This window comes from Trifolium pratense, linkage group LG4 (assembly GCF_020283565.1).
Source record: "Trifolium pratense cultivar HEN17-A07 linkage group LG4, ARS_RC_1.1, whole genome shotgun sequence".
Taxonomy (NCBI): domain Eukaryota; kingdom Viridiplantae; phylum Streptophyta; class Magnoliopsida; order Fabales; family Fabaceae; genus Trifolium; species Trifolium pratense.
Window position 1 is genome coordinate 35,228,037 of NC_060062.1, and position 23,430 is coordinate 35,251,466.

The following is a 23,430-nucleotide window of genomic DNA, read 5'->3' on the forward strand; positions in this document are numbered from 1 at the left end:
GATGACTCAATTTTGGTCTCTTACATATTTCTGACAAGACAATTAAGTATCTAACAAAAATAAAACTCGAATTAATTTCTGACATTTTTATACTCGGAACATATTAGTCCCTCTGTTATAACAAATCAAGAACTAAATTGTCGTTAGAATGAAAATGTCAAGGACTAAATCGAGAAAAAGAGCTTCACTAATGATGAATCAAAGGATGAAGTCATAAGTACTCAGACGTTGGCTTAGGCGTTGTGGGACGCTCCCGTTCCAGAAAACATCAAATTTCCAAATTTGCAAACCTTCGAGGGAAAAACATATCCTTAGAACATTTAATGGCAGTTGGAACTCAGCTAGCAATAACTGGAGCGGCGGATCACCTAAAGTGGAAGCTACTTTCAGGAACCCTAAAAGACACCGCCCTAAGATGGTACATGAACTTGCCTACCAACTAAATAGTAAGTTACGCTGATTTCGCTCGAAAGTTCATTTACCAATTCACCGGTTGCAAGCATGTCAATGTAACTGCAACTAGTTTGTTTAGCATTCGCCAAAACCATCACGGATCGCTCCATCCACATCTCACCAAATTTAATGAAGCCACTATTAAGGTCTCAAACCCCAACCAGGAAATGTTCGTTGTGAATTTACATATCTCTGTGCCCGGTTTTGTTAGAAGCTACCGTGAGCTAGACTCATCAACATCCAATTCGACCTACTTTGCTTGAAAGGGCTAAGTACGAAGATACTCTGTATTAGCGGTAGTCGCTGGTGTTTTTGGTAATTTCAGTGCTCGTGGGGCTTGGTCACCATCCCTCGATCTGGCTTTCAATTGGTAGTGCTTACGATCGTTTCATTCACCTATTAGGGACTTATATTTGGTCTTTTATGATCAATTAGAAGTGTTCTGGGTCGGCTAAAAGGCCAGCATACGAGAAGGCCCAACATACGGACTAGAGGTGAAGAGCCTAAAACCGTTCTCAAGTGCTCGTACGAAAGGACAATATATGTGTTATCAGTGGCAGATCCACTCCAATGAGGGACCCCACGGTACTGTAAACCCAATATTCTCCCATATAAATACGCTCATGCATCAATCCCTAGGTATGACATGTCGCGCCTCCATTTACACTTTTTCAAACCTCTTTCATATACTGACTTGAGCTCGGAGTGCTAACATGACTGCATGTACCCTTCCCCCCGACACAATGGCCGGAATCGTCGAGCTCGCCTCCATCATCAACCATCATCAACTCTCTACCACTAGCTGAGACATCACCATTCAGAAGTCGACGTTGCCAGCCCAAACCATTTCTGAACAACCAGTTCAAGAAGTTTGTATGCTTTATTGTTCTACATTATCTCTTTGGGGTAAGTATCTTAGTTTTCTTTTTTTAATAATAATATGAGCTATAGGTGGAGGAAGGGGAAGGATATGTGTGCCAATATAATTGGGATATTTATCCATAACTTGATATCTAGATGCTCTTAATTTTTTTAAAAAAAAAAGATTTGGCCAATTTAGAATCGGGAGCCCGCGACCCGTACTAGACTGAGCTCGGGTAGTATACTTATATCACATTTTAGCCCGGTCCGAGAAAGCCTCGTGGTTCATTAGGGCCCATTTGTTTAGGATAGAATAACTCATATTGACAATTCTAAGTTATTCAATGAATTAAAATCTAAAAATATTTTTTTTCTTTATAATAGTAATTGGAAGTTGGACATGAATTTAACGAATTTAAAGATAATATTATTTTTTATAATTAAATAAATAATATTTGATTATTTCTAAATAAAATAATAATTTAATTTATATACATTGTCGGTGTAAAATTATTTTACAATGCATCTAATAAGATATTGACACATCATGTAATATTTTTAAAACATCTGGCGTGTCATATTCATGAATGACGTGCCAACATATTATTAGATGCATGTGTAAAATAATTTTACACTGACAGTGTACAATAATTCAACTCCTAATTAAAATAAACATATGGATTTTCTTTACTTTTTTGGTACAAAAATTTTCCTTTATTTAATACGTGTTATGAATAATATAGATGTGGATGTCCATTAGTCTATGCCCATATTCTTGGCCCATGTAATCTCCTATATATATATGACTATCTCACAATGTAAATGACATATCTTGAATAGAACAATACAAGAGTCTATTCTCTCTTCTCTTTCTCTCCTTCATCTCTTCTTCTTTATTCTTGTTATTCTCTAGGAATAGTTCATAACACGTTATCAGCACGATAGTCTCTCCCTTTCAAGAAAGGTATAGCAACAATGAGAAGTGACAATTTTATTTTATCTATGATTTTTTTATTCTATTTTTTCAGATTTTTTTTCTTCTCGTTTTTTTTATATTGATTCACAAACCTACGATCCAGAAGTATCGTGTTGATATGAATCCTGAAGATTCATAGTGTGATGAAATTTTAAAATATGAATCCTGAAGATTCATAGTATAATCAAATTTTAAAATATGAATCCTGAAGATTCATAAGCATACGCTTATAAAAGTACCGTAAAATATCTTTTAAAATATGAATCCCGAAGATTCATAGATATAAGTAAAATCAATATCATGTTAATCTTTTAGAAGAATTCAAAAACATCAATCCCTGAAGGATTGCATAAATAACTGATTTGATCTGTTATACAGTTCTTGAACAATTTAAGAATCAATTTTTATTCTCGACGAATTCTTACGGATACATCTATGAAGGATCGTACAATTAGATCTATTATATAGTTCTCAAAGAACTTAAAAATTCAAATTTTGTCCTCCATGAAATCTTGATGAATTCAATGTTATATGCATCCCGAAGAATTGCATAAATGATTATTTTTAGATTATAACAATGTTATCACTACAACAAAATTGCATTTTAGCTTCAAAAATATTAGCGTCTGCCCCGACGCGGACGCTATTAGCGTCTATTTAGAGTCTGTATGACTGACGCTACTGTCTTTTTATTGTAAATCTTTATTTTAATTAAATAATTATAGATAGCGTCCGCTTTGATAGACACGATTGAGACACTAATAAAAAATAAAATAAAATTCATCTTAGAGTCTACTGGAGCGGACTCTAATAAACAATAAATTAAATTAAAAAAAAACTTTTTGTTAAGAGCCAATTTTTTTTCCCAATTTTTCATTTTCCCACTTTTTTCTTTTCCTTCCCTATGTCAGCAATGAGCAATAATATATCATTTGATATATTTTTGCTTTTCTTTCTCAAATACACAAAAAGAAGTGACAAAAAAATACAGAAAAAGAAGAAAACAACCCTAATCCTTATCCCTCTTTTCACTAAAACCCTCCCTTCTTCTGCGAGCGAAACCCTCACCCTCACCTCAGCGCTGCGCCATTCTTTCACCACTTCCCCAATCGTTACGTTGTTGAGCTAAGTGTACGTTTCAGAGCCATCATCTTCTCATTCTATCGATTCTGTAAGTTTACAAATTTGGTTCAATTTCTCTTTTGATTATAGTCTTCTCCTCATTCTTTAATGGATTCTGATTCCAATTTCAATTTTTCATCCAAACCCTAATATTCATATGAACCCTAAATATGAATCAGTTCTCTCTTGTTACAAATTTCAATTTTTCATTGTTTATTGTTCAAATTTCATTCTCAATTTACAATAGATTTATCTTATAAAAAATTGAAATGCATAATACTCTAAATTTTTACCAATAAACTTCAAGGGATTGTTTCATAATTTATTCTGCTTCTTAATGGGTTTTACCATTTTTTGTCATTGTTCCCTTTGTCTTGTGTTTGACTTGACTGATATGTTGATTTTAGGCACATTATTGGGTAGTTAGAGAATGATAAATTTTTTATAGCAGTTACAATCGTAGCAAGCCACTTACTTTCACATTGTTGATGTTTGATATAACAAGGTAACTAGCTAAATTTAATAGTGATTGATATCTTGTATGTCTTGTCTCAAGGTGATGACAGCAATCAAAGAATACATTGTATAAAATTTAGAATTCAAAAGCCTAGGGTTTTTCTTTTCATGTGGTTTGGAAGAAAACTATGTGTAACTAGCCAAAAATAACATAGAAGTTTTCATTGATAATAATGAGGAGGTGTAGGAGAATTTAGCTTATAAGAATGATGATTGTTGTTTATATACTCATTTGTGATCTTCATTTATTTTGACAGAACAAGAAGCAAGTAAAACAGGATGATACGTCTCAATTTCGGACTCAGTTTGGATTCTCTAGTCCTTTGCATTGTCGAATTGACAACAAACGATAAAGTTTCTTCAGGTCTGCCTTAATGATAGTTGGTTTTGGTTCTTATTTATTTGGTTTAGACTATCAATATTAAGATTGATAACTTTCTAATCATTATTATCTTCAAACGAAATTATCTTTCTCCCTTTACCACAGTGGAAGCCATTCTCACAATGTTTAACTTCAATGCATTAGGAAGAGTTTAAGAAAATGAATCACACTAAGTGAATTGCAAATTTGGCTTTAGTTGGTTTGCTTATCTTATTGCTTCAGGTGATACTCCGAAATTTATAAGTAGACTTAGTGCATTCATGTATTCTGCTACTCTTCAATATAATAGTATTGCCTCCATTGATTTTATTTAGTTTATGGAATTTTGATGCTCTTACCTTGTTTAGGTATGTTGATGTATGAGTTAGAGTGAAGTGGATTTATTTCCATTCCTTAATCCCTCAATCATGTTGTATTTAATTGTGCAGTCCAATGAAACATGCTATTCGTTTTCCCTTTTTGATAATATGATAAGAGACTTTTCACATATTGTCTTTCTTTAGCCAAATTGTTTCCCTTTGTTGTAAAATAAAAGGATAATTGTTTATGACCTGTTTTTATTATTGTTCCAAATGTCCTTAATATATGTTGAGTGTTATTAATTGTGATATATTTTTATTATTTATATTGATTTCAATACAATGCTGATTATAAAAATTACTTTTTTATGGTGTTGTTGGGCCTTTGTTGGTTCAACTCTGGAGGTACTCTGATGCCCTGAATAGGTTGTCCCTTGCTGCTATGCTTTTCTTCTTCTATCAGTTTGGCTGTTTCCCTTTTAATATGTTGTGTTGGTCTTCTTGTTTGCAGGCCGAAGCAGTGCTTCAGTGATGTTGCTGTCATCTTTTTTTTTTTTGAAGTGTTTAGTGGTTTCTAGTTCTGTTTTTAGGAGGGTCAGAGTGCATCATTTTTTGCTTCAGTTTTGATTTATTTTAAGTCCCTGTGTTGGCAGATTTGATTGATTTGTTTATGTTTAATTTTTATCCTCTAGGCATCATGGAGATAAAGAACTTTCAATTTCCTTCGCCGGTGACAAAAATTTCAATTCTTGAGGTAACGATTCAATGATAATGTTACCAATTTGTTTTGCTTTTGTTTTCATTAGTTGAGGGGTCATTCTTTGATAAGTTCTTCAAATTTACTATAAACTTGGACCCAATGCTACTTTCTCCTTCCTACCCTAACATCCTTCTTTCTCATATTTCACAACTACAATAAATTGATAGTTTTCTTCAATTAAGCATAATGTTTGATTTTCTATCTTTTGTATCTTGCAGTGCGCTTTATTTCTCTGAGAGGTGGATGTAGCTCATTCTGTAGCAGTCAATACTTGTGATAGAGGTATTTTATATTGATTAAATTTAACTTTTAAGGTAATAGAAAATTGAAGCGAAAGGTTCTTACAACTTTTTAATGTGTGTGTGCGCGTAAGTAGTTTAACTCTGCTTTTCATTATTGAGTTTTCCTATCAAAATGTATGCTAGTGTTTAGAACATAGTTGGCTTATAGATAAGTAGCAATATTTTATAAGGTTGCTCTATCCTCTATGACTTTTTTTTTTCTTCTTCCGAGTTGATTAGTTTTTTTCAATTGCTTGAATTTGGCGATGTGACACTCACCTTCTAGACTTTTAGTCTTGCTTTGTTCATGTGTGATTTTTCTATCAAAATTCTTAAATTTGATGGTATAAGTTAGGTCTATTTTGATGGGTTATATATTTTGTGGGTTATGTATTTTGTGGGATATTTTGGTGGGTTATATATTAGTGAGTTATATTTTGATTGATGGTAAGTTAGGACTATTTTAATGGATTATATATTTTGCGGGATATTTTGGTGGATGTAGACATTTTTTGTTGAAATTATATATGGTTATATATTAGAAATAGAAGGTCTAGTAAAGAACTACTTAATTTGTATTTTAGATGTACTAATACTAATTGTTTGTTGATTTTCCATCAGCTACAAAGCTATATTTGAAAAAAAAAAAAAAAGTTTGCGTCTGCTTTTAGTTGACACTATATTATTCAAAAACTAGTTTATAGCATCTAAAAAAAGCAGACGCTAAGCTTAGCGTCTGCTTTTAGTTGACACTATTATTCAAAAACTAATTCATTGCATCTAACAAAAGCAGACGCTAATATTAGCCAATAGCGTCCGCCATATATTCAAGTCACTAGCTTCAGCTTTGCGTTTAAAAAGACAGACGCTAAAGTAGCGTCTGCTGGACGCAACTGCTAGCTTCAGGCAATTAAGCGTCCGCCACGACACAGACTCTAGGTAGACGCTAAACCCTTGTAGCGTCCGTTTTTTGGTATTTAGCGTCTGTTTTTGGCGGACGCTCCAAAGCAGTTTTCTTGTAGTGTATATAGTTCATGAAGAACTTCATATGAATTCCTGAAGAATTCAATATACATACATCCCCGAAGGATAATCTCATCAATTTTTGTAGAGTTCTAACAATTTATAATTTTTATTAGAGTTTTAGCAACTTATTTACTCTTATCTTATTTATTTTGTTGTTATTACTATAATTCATGATTACATTTTTTTATTTATTTATATTTTTACAGTTTAATCATACCTAATCTTGTTGAATTCCTGAAGAATTTAACACTAAAGCATCCTCGAAGGATTGCTCAAATAATACAATTTTGATTGTTAATGAAGATTAATTTTGATATAGTTCCTGAAGAACTAAAGAAAAAAAAAACTTAATATTGAAGCATCCCCGATGGATTGTGCAAAGAATGAAATTTTATATCAATGTTTTGAAATTTAGGACATAGTTCTTTGAGAACTATAGAAGGTTAATACCACGCATCCCTGAAGGATTGCGTGAAGAATGAATTGCTCTTACAATATAATTAAAGATCATGTTTAGATTATTCATTATATATAAATATTTCTCAATATTTCTTGAACATTATTTATATAGTTCTCGATTATGCTCCTGAAGTAGCAAATTTGAGAAATGATTTTAAGAGTATGCAAAAAGATTAATCGCATAAAAGTTTGGCTTGCATATTCTATATACAACCTTCAATGCATATTCTATATTATTTTTTTCGATATATTATGCATATTATACAATTGATTTGAAATAATAGTATTATGAAAGGTGTATATTGCTTTTAAATTCACTTAATTATTTTATAGCTACGATTAATATTATTTTTAATTGTTAAATTAGTGGTTTTATTTACATTATCTTTTAAAATAAAGAATATGAATTATAACATTTAATTGTCATCATAATCACAAATTAATTTGTTACATAATAATCATATATTTTTTGTAATGTTAGTGTAATTAGTGTAAGATCGGTTACATAATAATGTAAGATTTATATATCTCAGTTACAGTTTAAATCTTACTCATGACATGACCTTTATGATTTTTATTCAATCTTTTAATTGTTAGTCTTCTATTTTTATATCTATTAAATAAATTGAAACCATCGATTATCATTCACCTTAATGGTCATTATCTCTTGTGATAATTGTTTTATAGTTGACACCATTATTCTCAATGTCTTCTATGTTTTAGAAAATAAATCTCACATTAATTTGTTTTGGTTTTATTGAAATTTATTTCATCTGTCAGTTTCTTTTACTAAAGATCGGACCAATATATATATTTGTTTTAAAGTTGGCTACTATTCTTCTCTTCAAAAAGAGCAACGGTTGAGATTCAATTAATTTGCATATTTTCTTTTCTTTTCAATTAAACCTTCAGAAGCTCATGTGTGATTGATGAGTGTTTATAAGTGTTTTTTTTACCCATAGTGCAATTGCACATATAATTTTGAAATAGTACAAAATTATTGAATGCTCCGGAAGAGTAAGTGTTGTAAAGAAATAAAGTTACATTTTACTAATGTATTATATATTTTTAAGTCTTAAAGAAATTTATTATGCTTGTAGGAAATTCACATAAATAAATATCATATTGAAACAAATGAAGGACATCTTGTATCTTTATTTTACGTCAACATTTGCCTCTAGTTTGGGGTATACTTATATATATTTGTGCAATTGAAGCACACGTTCTTGTAAACCGGAAGTTTACAAATCATAATAAGTTTGTAATTGACAAGATCAATTGGGTCATCTCTGATCTATTATGATGCAAAAAAATTTCTATGGATATGTATTGAATGACCAGAAGTTCATTCAATCTAATATTTTTTTGTGTATTACTAGCTCGCAAAGAAAATTGATAAATTAAGAAAACGAGCGTCTCTTATTTTTTAGAATATATATAAGGTGATATTTGTAAATCAATACACCGATCATGTGGACCGATTAGATTTATAAAATTTGAATTGATGCATCAACCAAATGGTCACATGTATGTTTGTTATAAACTCACAACCAGAAGTTTGTGAGATTATTTTTAAGAGATCATTTTATATATATTATTCTAGAAAATATTTGATAAATATCATATGTTAATTGAAATTTATACCAAACATCTTGTGAAATATGTTCATACAAACAAAAAATAATGGACCTGAAGATCCATTCTAAGTTATAATTAGGAACACTCAAACATGTATGTTGAGATATTGAATAGCATCATGCCAACAAATTATTATATACATAAGCTCTCCCCTAATTTATTTGAATTTTAGTTTATAAACCTATTTTCCCATATAAACATTTTTGGATGTGTTGGGTACGTCTCAATTGCTCCAATATAATGCATTTAAATGGGTAGTAAAAGAATATTGGGAAAATAATTTTTATATGAATCTCCAAAGTGAGCCAATAATTGGAGATTTTTTTACAACTTTATGGGTTGATTATCAATTGGTGAATTAGTTTTCCCAATATTAGGGGGAGATAATAAGCAGCTAAAAATATGAACTAGAAGTTCAATTGAAATGTTTTGAAATAAATTAATAATTGTTATTTTGATCCTCTTAGAAATCAATATGAACCAGAAGTTCAAAAGATAACTCATTTGCAAAATTTATGAAATCAATCAACAGCTGCTAATGCTCCAATAAAAATGAATGTCTCTATTGGACAATCTAATATTGCAAATGATTCTTAACCACGCTTGAAGCATGGTAAGAAAATCGGTTTCAAGGATAAATTCCTCAAATAAGATACGGAGCTAAAAAAAGAAAGATGACCCAAGTGAGGATATGAAAATCTCAAAAGAGCATTTGACATAATTGATTTTTCAGTTCCAGAAGAACTTATTAGGTACCTAAAATTTATGAAAATAAAGAGATCTCAATAAATTATGTCATGAATGGAATACGATGAAACCGAGATGAAGTCAACGTTGACAATATTTTTGCACATAATAAAGCGCTATATATGTGATAAATGACAATGAGGATCATAAATCAAAGTCTATTAAGGATTATAGAGAATGAAATGATTGACTAAATAGATAGACACAATTGATACAAAATTAAACTAGCTTTGCAAAGCGAAATGTTTTTGGACCAGTAGTCCATTTCATCTGCAGATGGAGATAAATCGATATGAATAAGTTTTCAAGAGAAAAATAATAAAAACAAAATGTTTAGAGTTTGAATTGTTATTCAAGTATATTGATAAATGTCAATCATTGATTTTCAAGAAGCATATTCACCTGAAGTGAATTCAAAAATTAATTAAGTTGAGTAGCATCTGAAATACTCAATTCATGTGAAATATGTGTTTTAACGTATTTGACTGGCTCACTTAATAATGATGATCCCTGAAGGATTTAGTTATATTTGACAATGAATTATTTATATCTGAGGCTTATATTAATGATAAAATATCATCTAGACTCCCGAAGAGCTTATGAGATATTCTCATTTAAATTTATAATTTAAATAAGATTATATAGCAAAAGTGTTGAAACAGTTTGCATTGACAAATCTAATTTGTTGTATACTAAAAATGGTTGCAATGTCATTTGATGTGTCATGCCTCAAGAAAATGATGAACAATTTGAATTGGTCATGAAGTACCATATCTTAATTCAATTAAGCTCACTAATATATTTGCTATAATTTCGTAGTATTTTATTTTTGCCTATTCATCCAACCCAAATATTGAAGTAAAGCAAAGCATACAATTATTTATACTTTAAAGAAACAACAATATCATCCAATCATGTGAAGATTTTAGCACTACATCAAGCAAGTTGGGAAGATGTTTTTGTTGAGGATTGTAATTCAACACATACAAGAAATTCGTTGTTTTATTACAAAATGATGGTTCCTGCAACAACTCAACATGAAGATAATATCAGACGCAGTGCTAATTTAGAGAAGAGTATAATAAAGAAGATATGACAGATTTTTCTACAGAGTTAACTTTTAGTAAAACTTTGGAGCAGCTAGTACAGAAGATTATTTGATTTTTCATCTCATGTATAATAATTATCTTTATGAGGGGAGATATAAATATGTTCTGCACTCTTTTTCCCTTCACCGTGGTTTTGTCCCACTGGGTTTTTCTGGTAAGGTTTTTAACGAGGCAGTTCACACACAAAGGATGTTGTACTCTTTTTCCTTCACTATGATTTTTTCCACTGGGTTTTTAATAGTAAGGTTTTAATGAGGCATATCATCGATGGACATTCAAGGGGGAGTGTTATGAATAATATAGATGTGGATGTCCATTAGTCTAGGCCCATATTCTTGGCCCATGTAATCTCCTATATATATGACTATCTCACAATGTAAATGACATATCTTGAATAGAACAATACAAGAGTCTATTCTCTCTTCTCTTTCTCTCCTTCATCTCTTCTTCTTTATTCTTGTTATTCTCTAGGAATAGTTCATAACAATACGATTGTTTTAAGTAGTTTTAAAAGGATTATTGCAACTTGCTTAGTGCTACGCGGCAACAATAATGTGCTATGCAAAGCTTATTATAAAAATAAAATAAAAATTGATAATGCAAAAATAATGTTAGGGAGAATAAATACTTTGGAAAATTGAGCATTAATGTATTACAAACCAAAATCAGCATTACGAAAAGATGAGCTTTAATCCCAAAAATAAAAATAAAAATTGAGCATTAATGTAAAATGGTACTAAAAAGTTTGACCATTAATATTTTGACAAGTAAATTGGGTCACTCTACCCAATAGATTGCAATGTGTAGTTAAGAATTTGCCTAAATAAGATAATCTTAGTTTCTGAAAAGAAATATAATTGGAGATGCTAGATAATACAAACTCTTTAATTAATTAAGACATAAAAAGAAAGATAAACATAACTGATTTTCTCATAAAAAAGATAATAAAACCCTTCCTTATGAAAAGATAATATAACTAATATATGTTATCATTTTGTACAATCTCTCCCTCCAATCCAATTCCAAAGCCATCTACAAAATGACAAAATAATACCTATCACATATCCATAAACAAGAAGAAGAATCGTGCATAACTTGACAACATATATCTCATTTTATCATCAATTTCATTATTCACATGACATGCATGTAGTAAGGTATAATACTATGTTTTATTTTGGACCCACCTTGGCAATACAAAATTTTCCTATACCCGTTTTGTCACATTCGACTTTTTCTAATTGGTCCCATATCCTTAGCAATCTGTCTAAGAACAAACTTCTGGATTTTTCCGGTAGATGTCTTAGGAAGTTCATCTTTAAAAACTACCGTTTTTGGAACCATATAATGCGGTAAATTCTTCCTACAGTATTCAACAATATCTTTCTCCGTCGGTATATCCTTTTCTTTCAAACCATTTTTCAAACTCACAAATGCACACGGTGTCTCCCCCCAAAACTCATCCTCTCTCGCCACCACCGCCGCCTCATTCACCGCCGAATGTCCATATAAAACCGATTCAACCTCCACACTACTCAAATTCTCACCACCACTAATAATCACATCCTTTGATCTATCCTTAATCTCCAAATACCCATCTTCATGCATCACACCAACATCACCTGTGTAAAACCAACCATTCTTCAAACAATTTGCAGTTCCTTCAGGATCTTTCAAATACCCTAACATAACACAACCACCTCTCATAACAACTTCACCTATGGTGTTTCCGTCGCGCTTCACGCTTTCTCCGGTACTGGGATCCACCACATCAACAACAGTCATACCAATAGTTCTCACTCCTTGCCGTGACTTCAACCTCGCTCTCTCCGTCGCCGGTAACATATTCCATTTCTCCTTCCATGTACAACAAACAACCAATCCACCGGTTTCGGTTAATCCATAACCGTGACTCACTGTAAAACCTAACGACTCTGTACGGAACAGAACCGCGGCAGGTGGCGGTGCTCCGGCGGTTAAAATCTTAACCGTTTTTTCTAACGGTTTGTTGTCTGGAGAATTTGTTAGCATATTAAGAACTACCGGAGCACCGCACATGTGTGTCACGTGATGCTTTTTGATTAAAGAGTAAACAATTTCAGCGTCGAATTTTCTTACGCAAATGTTTGTTCCACCAACGGCTGCGATTCCCCACGGGAAGCTCCAGCCGTTAGCGTGGAACATAGGAAGCGTCCAGAGTAAAATCGGTTGTTTTGGAACCGTCCATTCGATTAATGAATCGATGGTCACGATGAATGTTCCTCTGTGTGAATGAACTACACCTTTTGGAGACGACGTCGTTCCAGAAGTATAGTTAAGTAACATCGGGTCCCACTCGGAATCTGGATATATCCATTGAAAATTCGGTTCACCTTTTTGAATTAGATCTTCGTAAGTTGAGATGAAATCAACGGTGGAAGATGAAGAACCATTTTCATTTGTTTGAATTGTTTCGATTGTTTCGAATGATTCGTCTTTGATGAGGATAAGGAGAGGTTTTCGTTGTTTTGATGGGAATAATGATAAAGCTTGGAGAACAAGATCACGTGCGGAGCAATCTACGAAAACAAGTTTAGATTCGGAGTGAATAAGGATATTGGATATGATACGCGCGTCAAGGCGCGTGTTGATGTTGTTGAGGATTGCGCCGGTGAAGGGAACGGCGAAGTGGAGTTCATACATGGCAGGGATGTTGGGAGCGACCGTGGAGACGACGTTTCCACGGCGGATTCCGAGGGAGGTGATTGATGAAGCGAGTTGGAGACATCGGTGGTGAGTTTGAGACCATGTGAAAACAGTGTCGTTGTAGATGATGGAGGGTATGTCGGAGTAAATTGTGGCGGCTCTTTCTAAGAAGGTGAGGGGTGTGAGAGGAGGGTTGTTGGGTGGACTTGGTTTGAGTTGTTCCATTGACTTTGTTTTTTTTTTTTTTTGGGTTTTTGGAGGATTGGATAGTGAAGTAGTGAAGTGAATGAATATAGAGGGTGTGATTGTGAGTGAGGGAAGAAATCTAGCAAGTGTTAGAATAAAATAGATTATGAGAAGGGTTGGAGATAAGGTAGATGACAAGAGATGGGTTGGTGAGTGGGAGAAGACAGTGACACCGGTACGAGTAATATATGCAACATGATGATGTGTCTCTTTTGAATGACTGAATCCAACCATTTTTTTTTCCATTATCGATCCACTAAAATATCTAATTTGTTTGGGTTCAGTTCTAACATTAAGTGATTCCGACTCTTTTCTAATTGTAGTTGCAGGAGATCGATCCATAGTCCTCTCGACCAAATACGGTGTCAGTCATAATTGGATCAACTAACGATTAGTTAATCTCTTGAATTAAGAAAATAGAAAAGTATGACATATCTTTAGTACTATTAATTATAAATAAATACTACTTTATTCTCTGCTTAATAAATAATACATGTTCTGGTAAAAACTCAAAGGGGTTTGTATTATTGATTAAATGATGTGGTTACACTTGGTTCAATCCCAACAACCCTGGAAATTTTATAAGTCAGAAATCGAACCTCCCCAAAATGAAAGTGTGAAGCTATTTATAGACCGCTCAGTCTTCTTCTCCAAGCTAGGGTTCCTAAAAATCCGGTCCTTAGCATCTTCTTCGGTGGTATAGCGTGAAAATAGGGATGAAAACCTTGGTCTCCAAGCTATGGCGGTTGCAGGAAGTTGGTTTCTTCCTTCCCAAGTCAGTTGCTAACACAGGGAAGGAAAAGATATTTATAATAATACGGGATTCAACTTCTGGGCGTTGCCTCGCTATCGTTAATCACGCCCTGGGCTTCGTGTCGCCTAATGGGTATTTAGGATTTACTTGATTTGGGCCTATTCTCCTTCTGATATTCATTGGGCTTGCTGGTTATGTCCTTAAGCCCATTGCCCAGTCCACAGCCCCCCAAGTACGAAGTCCAAAGGAGTGAAGTGCTTAAATGTGATTCGAATTTTCCCTCTCAATATTATGGTGCGAAATAATTTTTATCACGTCCTCTCCCACTTTCTGGCGCACGTTCCTCTGTTTGTGTGCAATATTCATCAACCGTCTCCCCACTTACTGCTGCCACGATGAGATTTTTTATCTATAAATGAAGCATCCGGTGCCCTGATCAACTCATCCTTTCTTGCCTGCTGAATTTTGAGACTTCTTTTCAAAGTTATGTCTCCTAAAAATCCTCCCTTTGAATGCGGTCAATCTCCCGCTTCTCCCGTTATCAAGCGACTCCGTCGTATGCTGACCATAAGTACCGAAGACCTGATGGAGGATTTTGGTGAATTTTCGGAATTCGTCAAGGAGCTTAACGACTACTGCTGGAGATTGACCAAGGAGGAGAAGCGCTTTCTCGATAGTGTCTTGCGCCTGGAAAAGGAGTTAAAAGATAGTGCCTCCTTTGTGATTGCTGTGGAGAATGTCAAGGAATGCCATTTCGAAGTTACTGAAGCTGTTGATAGCCAGATAGAGATCACGAAAGAGACCATGAGTGTGCAGGAGGAAATCTTAGGAATATGCTTTAACGAGGAGCGGAGAGTGGACGATCGTTTGGCGATGCTGAACAAGGAGATGAAGCCGCTTGTGAAGAGGAAGAGGGCTCTTCAAGGCGAGATTAGGGATGATGTTGCTAAGTTGATTTCCAGGCGCCATTCTTTGGTGGACCTTTTGGACAAGCAGAGCGAGCTGAGAGAGGATCTGAAGCCTATTGAAGAAAACATGGTGAAGGCGAAGAGGGTGAAACGGGCATTGGAGGAAATGCACCGTATCGCCGTTGCCGATGCTGGTGAATTGGGGAGCTCTACCGTGCCATGAAGTCTTCGTTTGCTCATCTTTCCATTTGTGCTTTTCTTTCTAGTGTTTGTAATTTTGCTTCTGTATTTTGAGACTATTGTTGTTTTCTTTTCGTATCTTTGTTTTCGTTGTATTTCCCTTGTGGTAATTTGAATTTTAAGCAATTCCCCTTCCATTATGTGTTGTTCTTTTGTTTCTGCTAGTATCGCCTCCTTTTTGCAGTTTTCGATAACTTAAGTGGGTCAAATCTTGACCTCTTGGAAATATAAAGATTACGCTTTTCGAGACGGTCAAACCAAAGTGGTTATGAACGTCCAAGCATTAATTATGACCGTTAATAACGATGCTAGGGTTAAGCATAATCGGCTATAAATATCAAACACTAAACTCACATTTTCATCAACTTGTTCTGAATCCTCACGATGGAAAGGAAAAATGCTAAAACACCCATTGCTGAGAAGCCTCAATCTCAGCGAAGGAAGAAAAAGGTGGAGATAACCACTTCGAACTCCACTCGTTCCCGAAGGGCTAAAGAGGTCAAAAAGGTGGAGGTTATCCTTCTTTCCTCAGATACCTCTGATTCTGGTAGCGCTGATGGGGATTACGTTTCGTTTCTGGAGACGTATGTTCCTCCCGAGCTTTCTTCTCGTGCTTCTTCGTCGGGTGAAGAAGATGGATCCCGGATTACCGTGGAATCCAAGATGACGCTTCCTGAGCCTGTGCAGAAGGATTCGGAATCCGAGTGATAGGATTTTAGGACTAGTTTTTCTTTGTAATTTTGCTTTCTATCATTGTACCTTTATTTTTCAAAATTAATAAAGATTTCTTTTTTTTTTGGTCTAGGACTGAATTTGTTGTTCCTGTGTTTTGCTTTCTCCTTAATCTTGAATCTTTTCCTTTTAGGCGTTTTCCCTTTTAACTTCTGTTACGCCTTAAAAGGGCGAGGTTTGTACTCTTGGCGTGGTCATTCTTGAGGCGCGTTGTGCTTCGAGGTAGTAATTTGGCGACTTCAACTCCGCCTTTTAGGATAATAACTATTTGACGATAAATCTTCCAAAGTTTACTCTCGGGATACACGCTTTTGACACGTATTTAATCCGACGACGCGTGCGATACTTCCTGCTTCAACTTCTGGACTTCAACCAGCCGAAAAGGTTTCCCTCTTTATAAGTAGTATTTCCGTTTCTTTTTCCCTTTACTTATTTCTTCTTGCAACTCAGTATTCTCTTTCACATACCCTTCTTCGATCCTCCAGCAAGCCTTTGTTCAACGCTTCGTGTCAGGACGCTTCCAGTTTATTGCTCCAAGCTTTGTCAATTTCTTAAGGTATTCTACTTTTATACCTTACTCCTTTTCGCCGATTTGGTCTGTCTTGAGTAGGAACCCTAATTTTCTGATTAGGTTTAAAAAGATGGTTATTTTGAGGGAGTTAGATGACAATGAGGGGAGGGTTCCTATTTCTTCTCCTAGTTATCTCGAATGGGCGCAACAAGTTCGCGCCCACTATACTAGGGCTAACAGCGTTCTTAATAGCCGAGGGTTTTACTCGGAATTATGGGGTTTTGATGTTGGGAGTAGTAGTAGTGATAGTGATAGTGATAGTGATAGTAGTAGTAGTGATAGCGGTAATGACAGTGATTGCGTCATAATCTCCCCTTCCTCTTTCACAGGAAAGCGGAAGAATCCTTGTCGAGATCTGGTTGTTGCTGGTTATACTCCCGTCACCTTGGAAGTTTCTTCAAAGTATACTAGTGTGGAAATGGTGAGGAGCTTTAGGAAAGCTGTCAAACTCTCTGACTCCCCTTCTCGTGAAGATTTGATTATAACCGAACCTGTCAGAGAAGATGAGTTCGTGTTTTCCAAGAATGACACCCCGCCCGATTATTTTTATCTTTACACTGGCGTGATTCAACCTCTCAACATCTGGTTGCCTTTCACTTCCTTTGAGGCGGAAGTGTTGAGGGTTCTTAATGTCGCCCCTACCCAACTCCATCCTAATAGTTGGGCCTTTGTAAAAGCCTTTGAGGTGATGTGCTTAGGTTTTGAACTGGCACCCTCAATTGGCGTCTTTTTCTCATTCTACCACATAAAAAACTTAAAACCTCAGAATTTGGTTTCCCTAAGCAGTCAACCTAACCGTCGCCTCCTGAGTCTTTATGCCTCCAACTTCAAGAACTTTAAGAATTCTTTCTTTCGGGTTCGCGGTGGCGATCAGCTCCCGGATCTGATGTATGATGAAGTAGAAGATCCTCTATTTCCCTTCTACTGGACCGATAACCCTAGGCTTATCAAGGGAGCCGTCTTTGAGGCCTTGAGTGATTTTGAACAAGATACTGTCAACTTTCTTGATTCTTACGCTCTCATGGATACCGCTGACATTCTTAGGTGTGAGGGTAATAGTAAAGCCCTGACAGAGTATTTACGTAAGTACTGATTTTGGTATTTTTCTACTTTTGTTTAATGTTGATCTCGCCTTATTGCTAACTTGTGTTTCTTTGTCTCTTTTATTTTTGCAGAGAGAATGAGGACTATTTCTAATGAGGAGAGATTGGCGTTTTTGGCAAAAGCTCGCCAGCAGAAGGCCAATCCTGCCGTTACTGTGGTCGACCCGTTGAAGCAGCTACAAGTGGAGGAAGCTGCTGCAAAAGAAGGGCGAAGTAAGAAGAAGCACGAGGGGCGGATCCGTGTCGAGATCCCGGGGAAAACAGCTTCTGGAGCAAAGGAAACCGAGGGTGTTGCTCCTCCTCCTCCCAAAAAGCAGAGGGTTGAGAGTACCACTCAAACTGCCAAGGACGCCTCCAAAGGCAAAGGCGTGGCTTCCAGTTCTTCTCAAGACCCCGACGCTGGTGCTTCCCTTACTTGGAGCTCTTTTGATCCTTTCGAATTCATTGAAAGGGGGGTGACTATGGTTGGCGATATGACTCGCTTTACCAACACTTCTACTGAGGACTTGAGGAAGAAGGCTTTGGAGTACGAGGTTAAAGGCACTCTTCTCAACTACTTGCTGACAAATCGCCAAGAACAAGAGGTCCAAGAGGCGAAGCAGAAGGTGAAGACCGTTGATGATAACCTTGCTGATATTGAGAAGAGGTATACTGAGACCAAGACCAAGCTGGAGGCAGACATTAAGAAGCTGAAGGAAGAACAGGAAGGCGAGGCAGAGAGGTTGAGGAAAGAGTATGAGGAGAAGCTGGCCAAGATTAAAGAAAGCTATGCCGCTTCTGAGACCAAGCTTAAGGAGAATGCTGCTGCCCAGGATGAGAAACTTTCTAAGCTTTCCAAGGAGAAGGATGAGGCGGTACTGTCTGTTGGGACCTTAGCTGATGAGAAGGCTAGGTTGGAGAACGACATCAATGAGCTTCAACTCTGTGCAGCCAACCAATATGATGAAGGCTTCGCCTTTGCGATCGAGCAGGTTAAGTTGCTCTTTCCTGATTTGGATGCTGAGCGCCTGGGCGAGGCCAATGCAATGAAGCAGATAGTTGATGGAAAGCTCGTCCCTTATGTTCCTCCTCAGTGAATGACTTCTTTTCCCTTTATTGTAATGACTTTGTTCTTGCCCTTCTGTGGCTTTTTGTAACTATTTTGTATGCCCTTTTGTGGCTTTGAACAATTTGCCCTTTGTTGGGTCCTTTATTAATTTCTTTATTCGCCATCAAGTTTTTTCTTCATAACTTTGTGGATTATTTTGATATTACGCTATTAGATAACGCCTCCTACCGTTCTTGCTTCGGAAACTTTTTCCCTTACACCTGTGATGTCTTTGACATTTTAACATAATTGTGAGCTGTTTGAGATTAAATTTATACCTGTTGATTGTGGCTGATATGGCGGTATGTCGCCTTGCTTTGAGTGCGTGCAAGCTTTTCCTTATGGTGATGTTGATAATCTTGCCTTTCCTCGCTGTGTACTTCCTGTTTTTGACGCCCCCTACGGGTGACGCCAGGGCCTTTCAACCTTGTTTTATTTTCTGTTTTTGACGTCCCCTACGGGTGATGCCAGGGCCTTTCAACCTTGTTTTAATTTCTGTTCTTGACGTCCCCTACGGGTGACGCCAGGGCCTTTCAACCTTGTTTTAATTTCTGTTCTTGACGTCCCCTACGGGTGACGCCAGGGCCTTTCAACCTTGATTTAATTTCTGTTTCTGACGCCCCCTACGGGTGACGCCAAGGCCTTTCAACCTTGTTTTAATTTCTGTTCGACGTCCCCTACGGGTGACGCCAGAGCCTTTCAACCTTGATTTAATTTCTGTTTCTGACGCCCCCTACGGGTGACGCCAAGGCCTCTCAACCCTGATTTAATTTCTGTTTCTGACGCCCCCTACGGGTGACGCCAAGGCCTCTCAACCCTGATTTAATTTCTGTTTCTGACGCCCCCTACGGGTGACGCCAAGGCCTCTCAACCCTGATTTAATTTCTGTTTCTGACGCCCCCTACGGGTGACGCCAAGGCCTCTCAACCCTGATTTAATTTCTGTTTCTGACGCCCCCTACGGGTGACGCCAAGGCCTCTCAACCCTGATTTAATTTCTGTTTCTGACGCCCCCTACGGGTGACGCCAAGGCCTCTCAACCCTGATTTAATTTCTGTTTCTGACGCCCCCTACGGGTGACGCCAAGGCCTCTCAACCCTGATTTAATTTCTGTTTCTGACGCCCCCTACGGGTGACGCCAAGGCCTCTCAACCCTGATTTAATTTCTGTTTCTGACGCCCCCTACGGGTGACGCCAAGGCCTCTCAACCCTGATTTAATTTCTGTTTCTGACGCCCCCTACGGGTGACGCCAAGGCCTCTCAACCCTGATTTAATTTCTGTTTCTGACGCCCCCTACGGGTGACGCCAAGGCCTCTCAACCCTGATTTTATTTCTGTTTCTGACGCCCCCTACGGGTGACGCCAAGGCCTCTCAACCCTGATTTAATTTCTGTTTCTGACGCCCCCTACGGGTGACGCCAAGGCCTCTCAACCCTGATTTTTCTGTTTTTGACGTACCCTACTCGTAAGGTTGACAGGTAGCGCCAGGGCCTTTCAACCTTGGTTTATTTTCTTCAGAGCTTTCATATGAGTTGATCTTGAATAATTTTTTGTTCAGAGCCCGCAGCTTAATCATGATTACTGCAAATAAGCTTTGATACATTAGAGGCTCAACGATAATAATATATGAAAAATAAAACAAACGAAAATGATACCGCCATGGGTGGTTTGTCGCGGCGCTCCTCACCTAGCAATAAAAACAATTATGTTTTGGCGTGGCGAGACTGAGTTCCATTGCGGTAGTCATCGCGGAATATGCTTCAACCTGAAATATTAGTTGGCGGCTTCTATCTCGCCGAGTGATAATTATTGAATTTTCATGTTAATTTTCCACATTTGTTCGTTGTCCTGCACTATGATTAACATCGATGAATCAAAATAGAAATCATAGATGAATAAACTAAATTTTAAAAAGCCAAATACTTTGTAAGAAGAATACTGATTTAGTTCTTAACCGAAAAAATGTAGAAACATATGAAAATTTTTATACTTTCTCTGTTGGTTATATTTGTCTTGGTCATTTTAATTTAAAGTGTTGACTTACTTATCAGAGTTGAAGTTCTTTCATGCAAAAGTTCTTTCATGTTTGAAATGTTTACATGAGGTCTTAAGAAAGTTAGTTCATACAATCACACAAAATATTTTATCGTGTGCTAGAATAATTTATAGCAGGATTAAAGATATCACATATCAAATAAGCACAAACAGTTTTGAACCAAACAGAACAGCGATTCTTGAATTTAGATCTTTGTAAAGTGGCACACCAAAAGAAAAACAAGTCTCATTCTAGTGATTATTAACCTTGAAATACATAAGTACCGCTGTTCTTTTCTTTTACTCATTGATGAGATTATTATTATTATTATTATTATTATTATTATTATAGATGGCGATAGAATGTGATTCATAAACTATAAATTAACCATGTTAATAAAACCGATAACGTATATATGCACAAATAATATATTATCACAATAGAGAGAGCGAGAACTATATGATTAAATGGTAAGTTAGAGGAAAAGAACGTTAACACCTGGATCGGGAGTCGCCTGTTTTGGCGCGGCGTGACTGAGTTCCATTGCGGTGGTCATCACGGAGCATGCTTCAATTGGAATGTTAATTGGTGACTTGTATCTCGCCGAGTGGTACCAATGACCAATTACTCGTGTTTTATTATCACCTCTGTTGGGGCGATGAATCATTTCCATCGTGAAGGACCAAAACAGCGGTTTTACGAACGACTGTCGCTTGAAGCAGTGTACGAGCTGATTAGCTCATCGGATCTACGCCATTGGATGATGACCGAGACCGGTTGATATGCTGTGAGCGTGTGACAATGAACGAGATAGAGCTTGCGACAACATCAGACTTTGAGATATCAAAACGCTGCATACTCTCCCTGTTATTTCCAAAGCCTGGCCATATTTCTAACTTGGTGCTATAATTTTATTAATTAGTCTCCCTCTGAATGATAGAACTGTTGATTTTCCTTCCATGTGTGAATTTGTAATTGATAATCCAATCCAAATTAGAGTTTGATGGCTTCATTGGATCAAACGTCCTCGAACTGTGTCATTTTCCTTAACTTCAACTATCAACAATGTATAATTCTTGCTATGTGGCCTGTCTACATTTTAGCAAACACCAAACAGGCATATACACTAGCACTACTATATTTCATATGTTTTAATGTATTTGTGACAATGAAAATCCCACTTCATATCATTATTATGCGGCCATTAACACCGACTTGATCAATCCACATGTTATTAACCATGGGTTTTTCATTAGTCTTGTGGTGTTACGTTTTGATGTAATACGGCATGAATGTCACCGCTAAATAAATCAAGATAATAAGTTGTAGGAAAGTTTCACAGTTAAAACATGTTTTTAGAATACTTCCCTGAGGATTATGAACAGAGTAGATTCTAAGTAGATTGTTGTTCTTCATCGTTCTTTCCAAGCCTGGTCACTAGACCGGTTTCCTCATAGACCTGGTGACGACACAGTGGTTCCTACACGAATCTATCAGCGGCGAGGACAGTTCTTTTATGAATCCGATGGTGGCGACAAATCCTTCATAAATCAAACCGCGGCGATATGGCGTGGTTGGCAACTAGAACGAACTCGTTCGGCGACGACACGATGGATTGAGATTCTCCAGGAGTTCTTCTCCATTGGTGATTTCGATGGTAATGGATACTGCGAAACAAACCAAGGCTACCTGTTCTCGCCATATATCCAAAATTGTTCCCTTCCTAATTGCCCCGTACGTGTCTCCCTTTCAAACTTTTCCGAATCAATTTTTTCTCGCGACGTTGGGAGATAATCACTGCTGCTTTGTATGACAAGACATTGTTGTTGTGTCGATGAACAAGATGAAACTTTGAGGCCTGGGAATCGTTTTACCGGGCCCCGCGGTGGGCGCCAAAATGTTCTGGTAAAAACTCAAAGGGGTTTGTATTATTGATTAAATGATGTGGTTACACTTGGTTCAATCCCAACAACCCTGGGAATTTTATAAGTCAGAAAACGATCCTCCCCAAAATGAAAGTGTGAAGCTATTTATAGACCGCTCAGTCTTCTTCTCCAAGCTAGGGTTCCTAAAAATCCGGTCCTTAGCATCTTCTTCGGTGGTATAGCGTGAAAATAGGGATGAAAACCTTGGTCTCCAAGCTATGGCGGTTGCGGGAAGTTGGTTTCTTCCTTCCCAAGTCAGTTGCTAACACAGGGAAGGAAAAGATATTTATAATAATACGGGATTCAACTTCTGGGCGTTGCCTCGCTATCGTTAATCACGCCCTGGGCTTCGTGTCGCCTAATGGGTATTTAGGATTTACTTGATTTGGGCCTATTCTCCTTCTGATATTCATTGGGCTTGCTGGTTATGTCCTTAAGCCCATTGCCCAGTCCAATACACAAATCGTTAGTTGATTCAATGATAATTGACACTGAACTTGATAGGAAAGAAAACTG

General features: G+C 36.5%; 1 protein-coding gene and 1 long non-coding RNA gene across 7 annotated transcripts; one reads left to right on the forward strand and one right to left on the reverse strand.

The window, feature by feature from the left end:
- Window positions 1-3,307: 3,307 nt before the first annotated feature.
- LOC123919432 lies at window positions 3,308-6,287 on the forward strand. 6 transcript variants are annotated; one of them, XR_006813201.1, is made up of 6 exons: window positions 3,308-3,461; window positions 4,186-4,292; window positions 4,416-4,532; window positions 5,121-5,203; window positions 5,302-5,363; window positions 5,588-6,287. It is a non-coding gene; the product is annotated as an uncharacterized LOC123919432 (long non-coding RNA). The 6 variants fall into 6 exon arrangements; XR_006813205.1 differs by having other exon boundaries at window positions 4,455-4,532; XR_006813206.1 differs by lacking the exon at window positions 4,416-4,532 and adding an exon at window positions 5,015-5,035.
- Window positions 6,288-11,554: 5,267 nt separating this feature from the next.
- On the reverse strand, window positions 11,555-14,000 carry LOC123921915 (2-methylpropanoate--CoA ligase CCL4-like). The gene has a single exon (XM_045974635.1). The coding sequence runs from the start codon at window positions 13,900-13,902 to the stop codon at window positions 11,851-11,853; it is 2,052 nt and encodes a 683-aa protein (XP_045830591.1). The 5' UTR covers window positions 13,903-14,000; the 3' UTR covers window positions 11,555-11,850.
- Between the last annotated feature and the right edge of the window lie 9,430 nt (window positions 14,001-23,430).

Coding starts and splice junctions, on each gene's coding strand:
- LOC123921915 (XM_045974635.1), bottom strand. CDS start 13,902: ATGGATCGATCTCCTGCAACTACAATTAGAAAAGAGTCGGAATCACTT.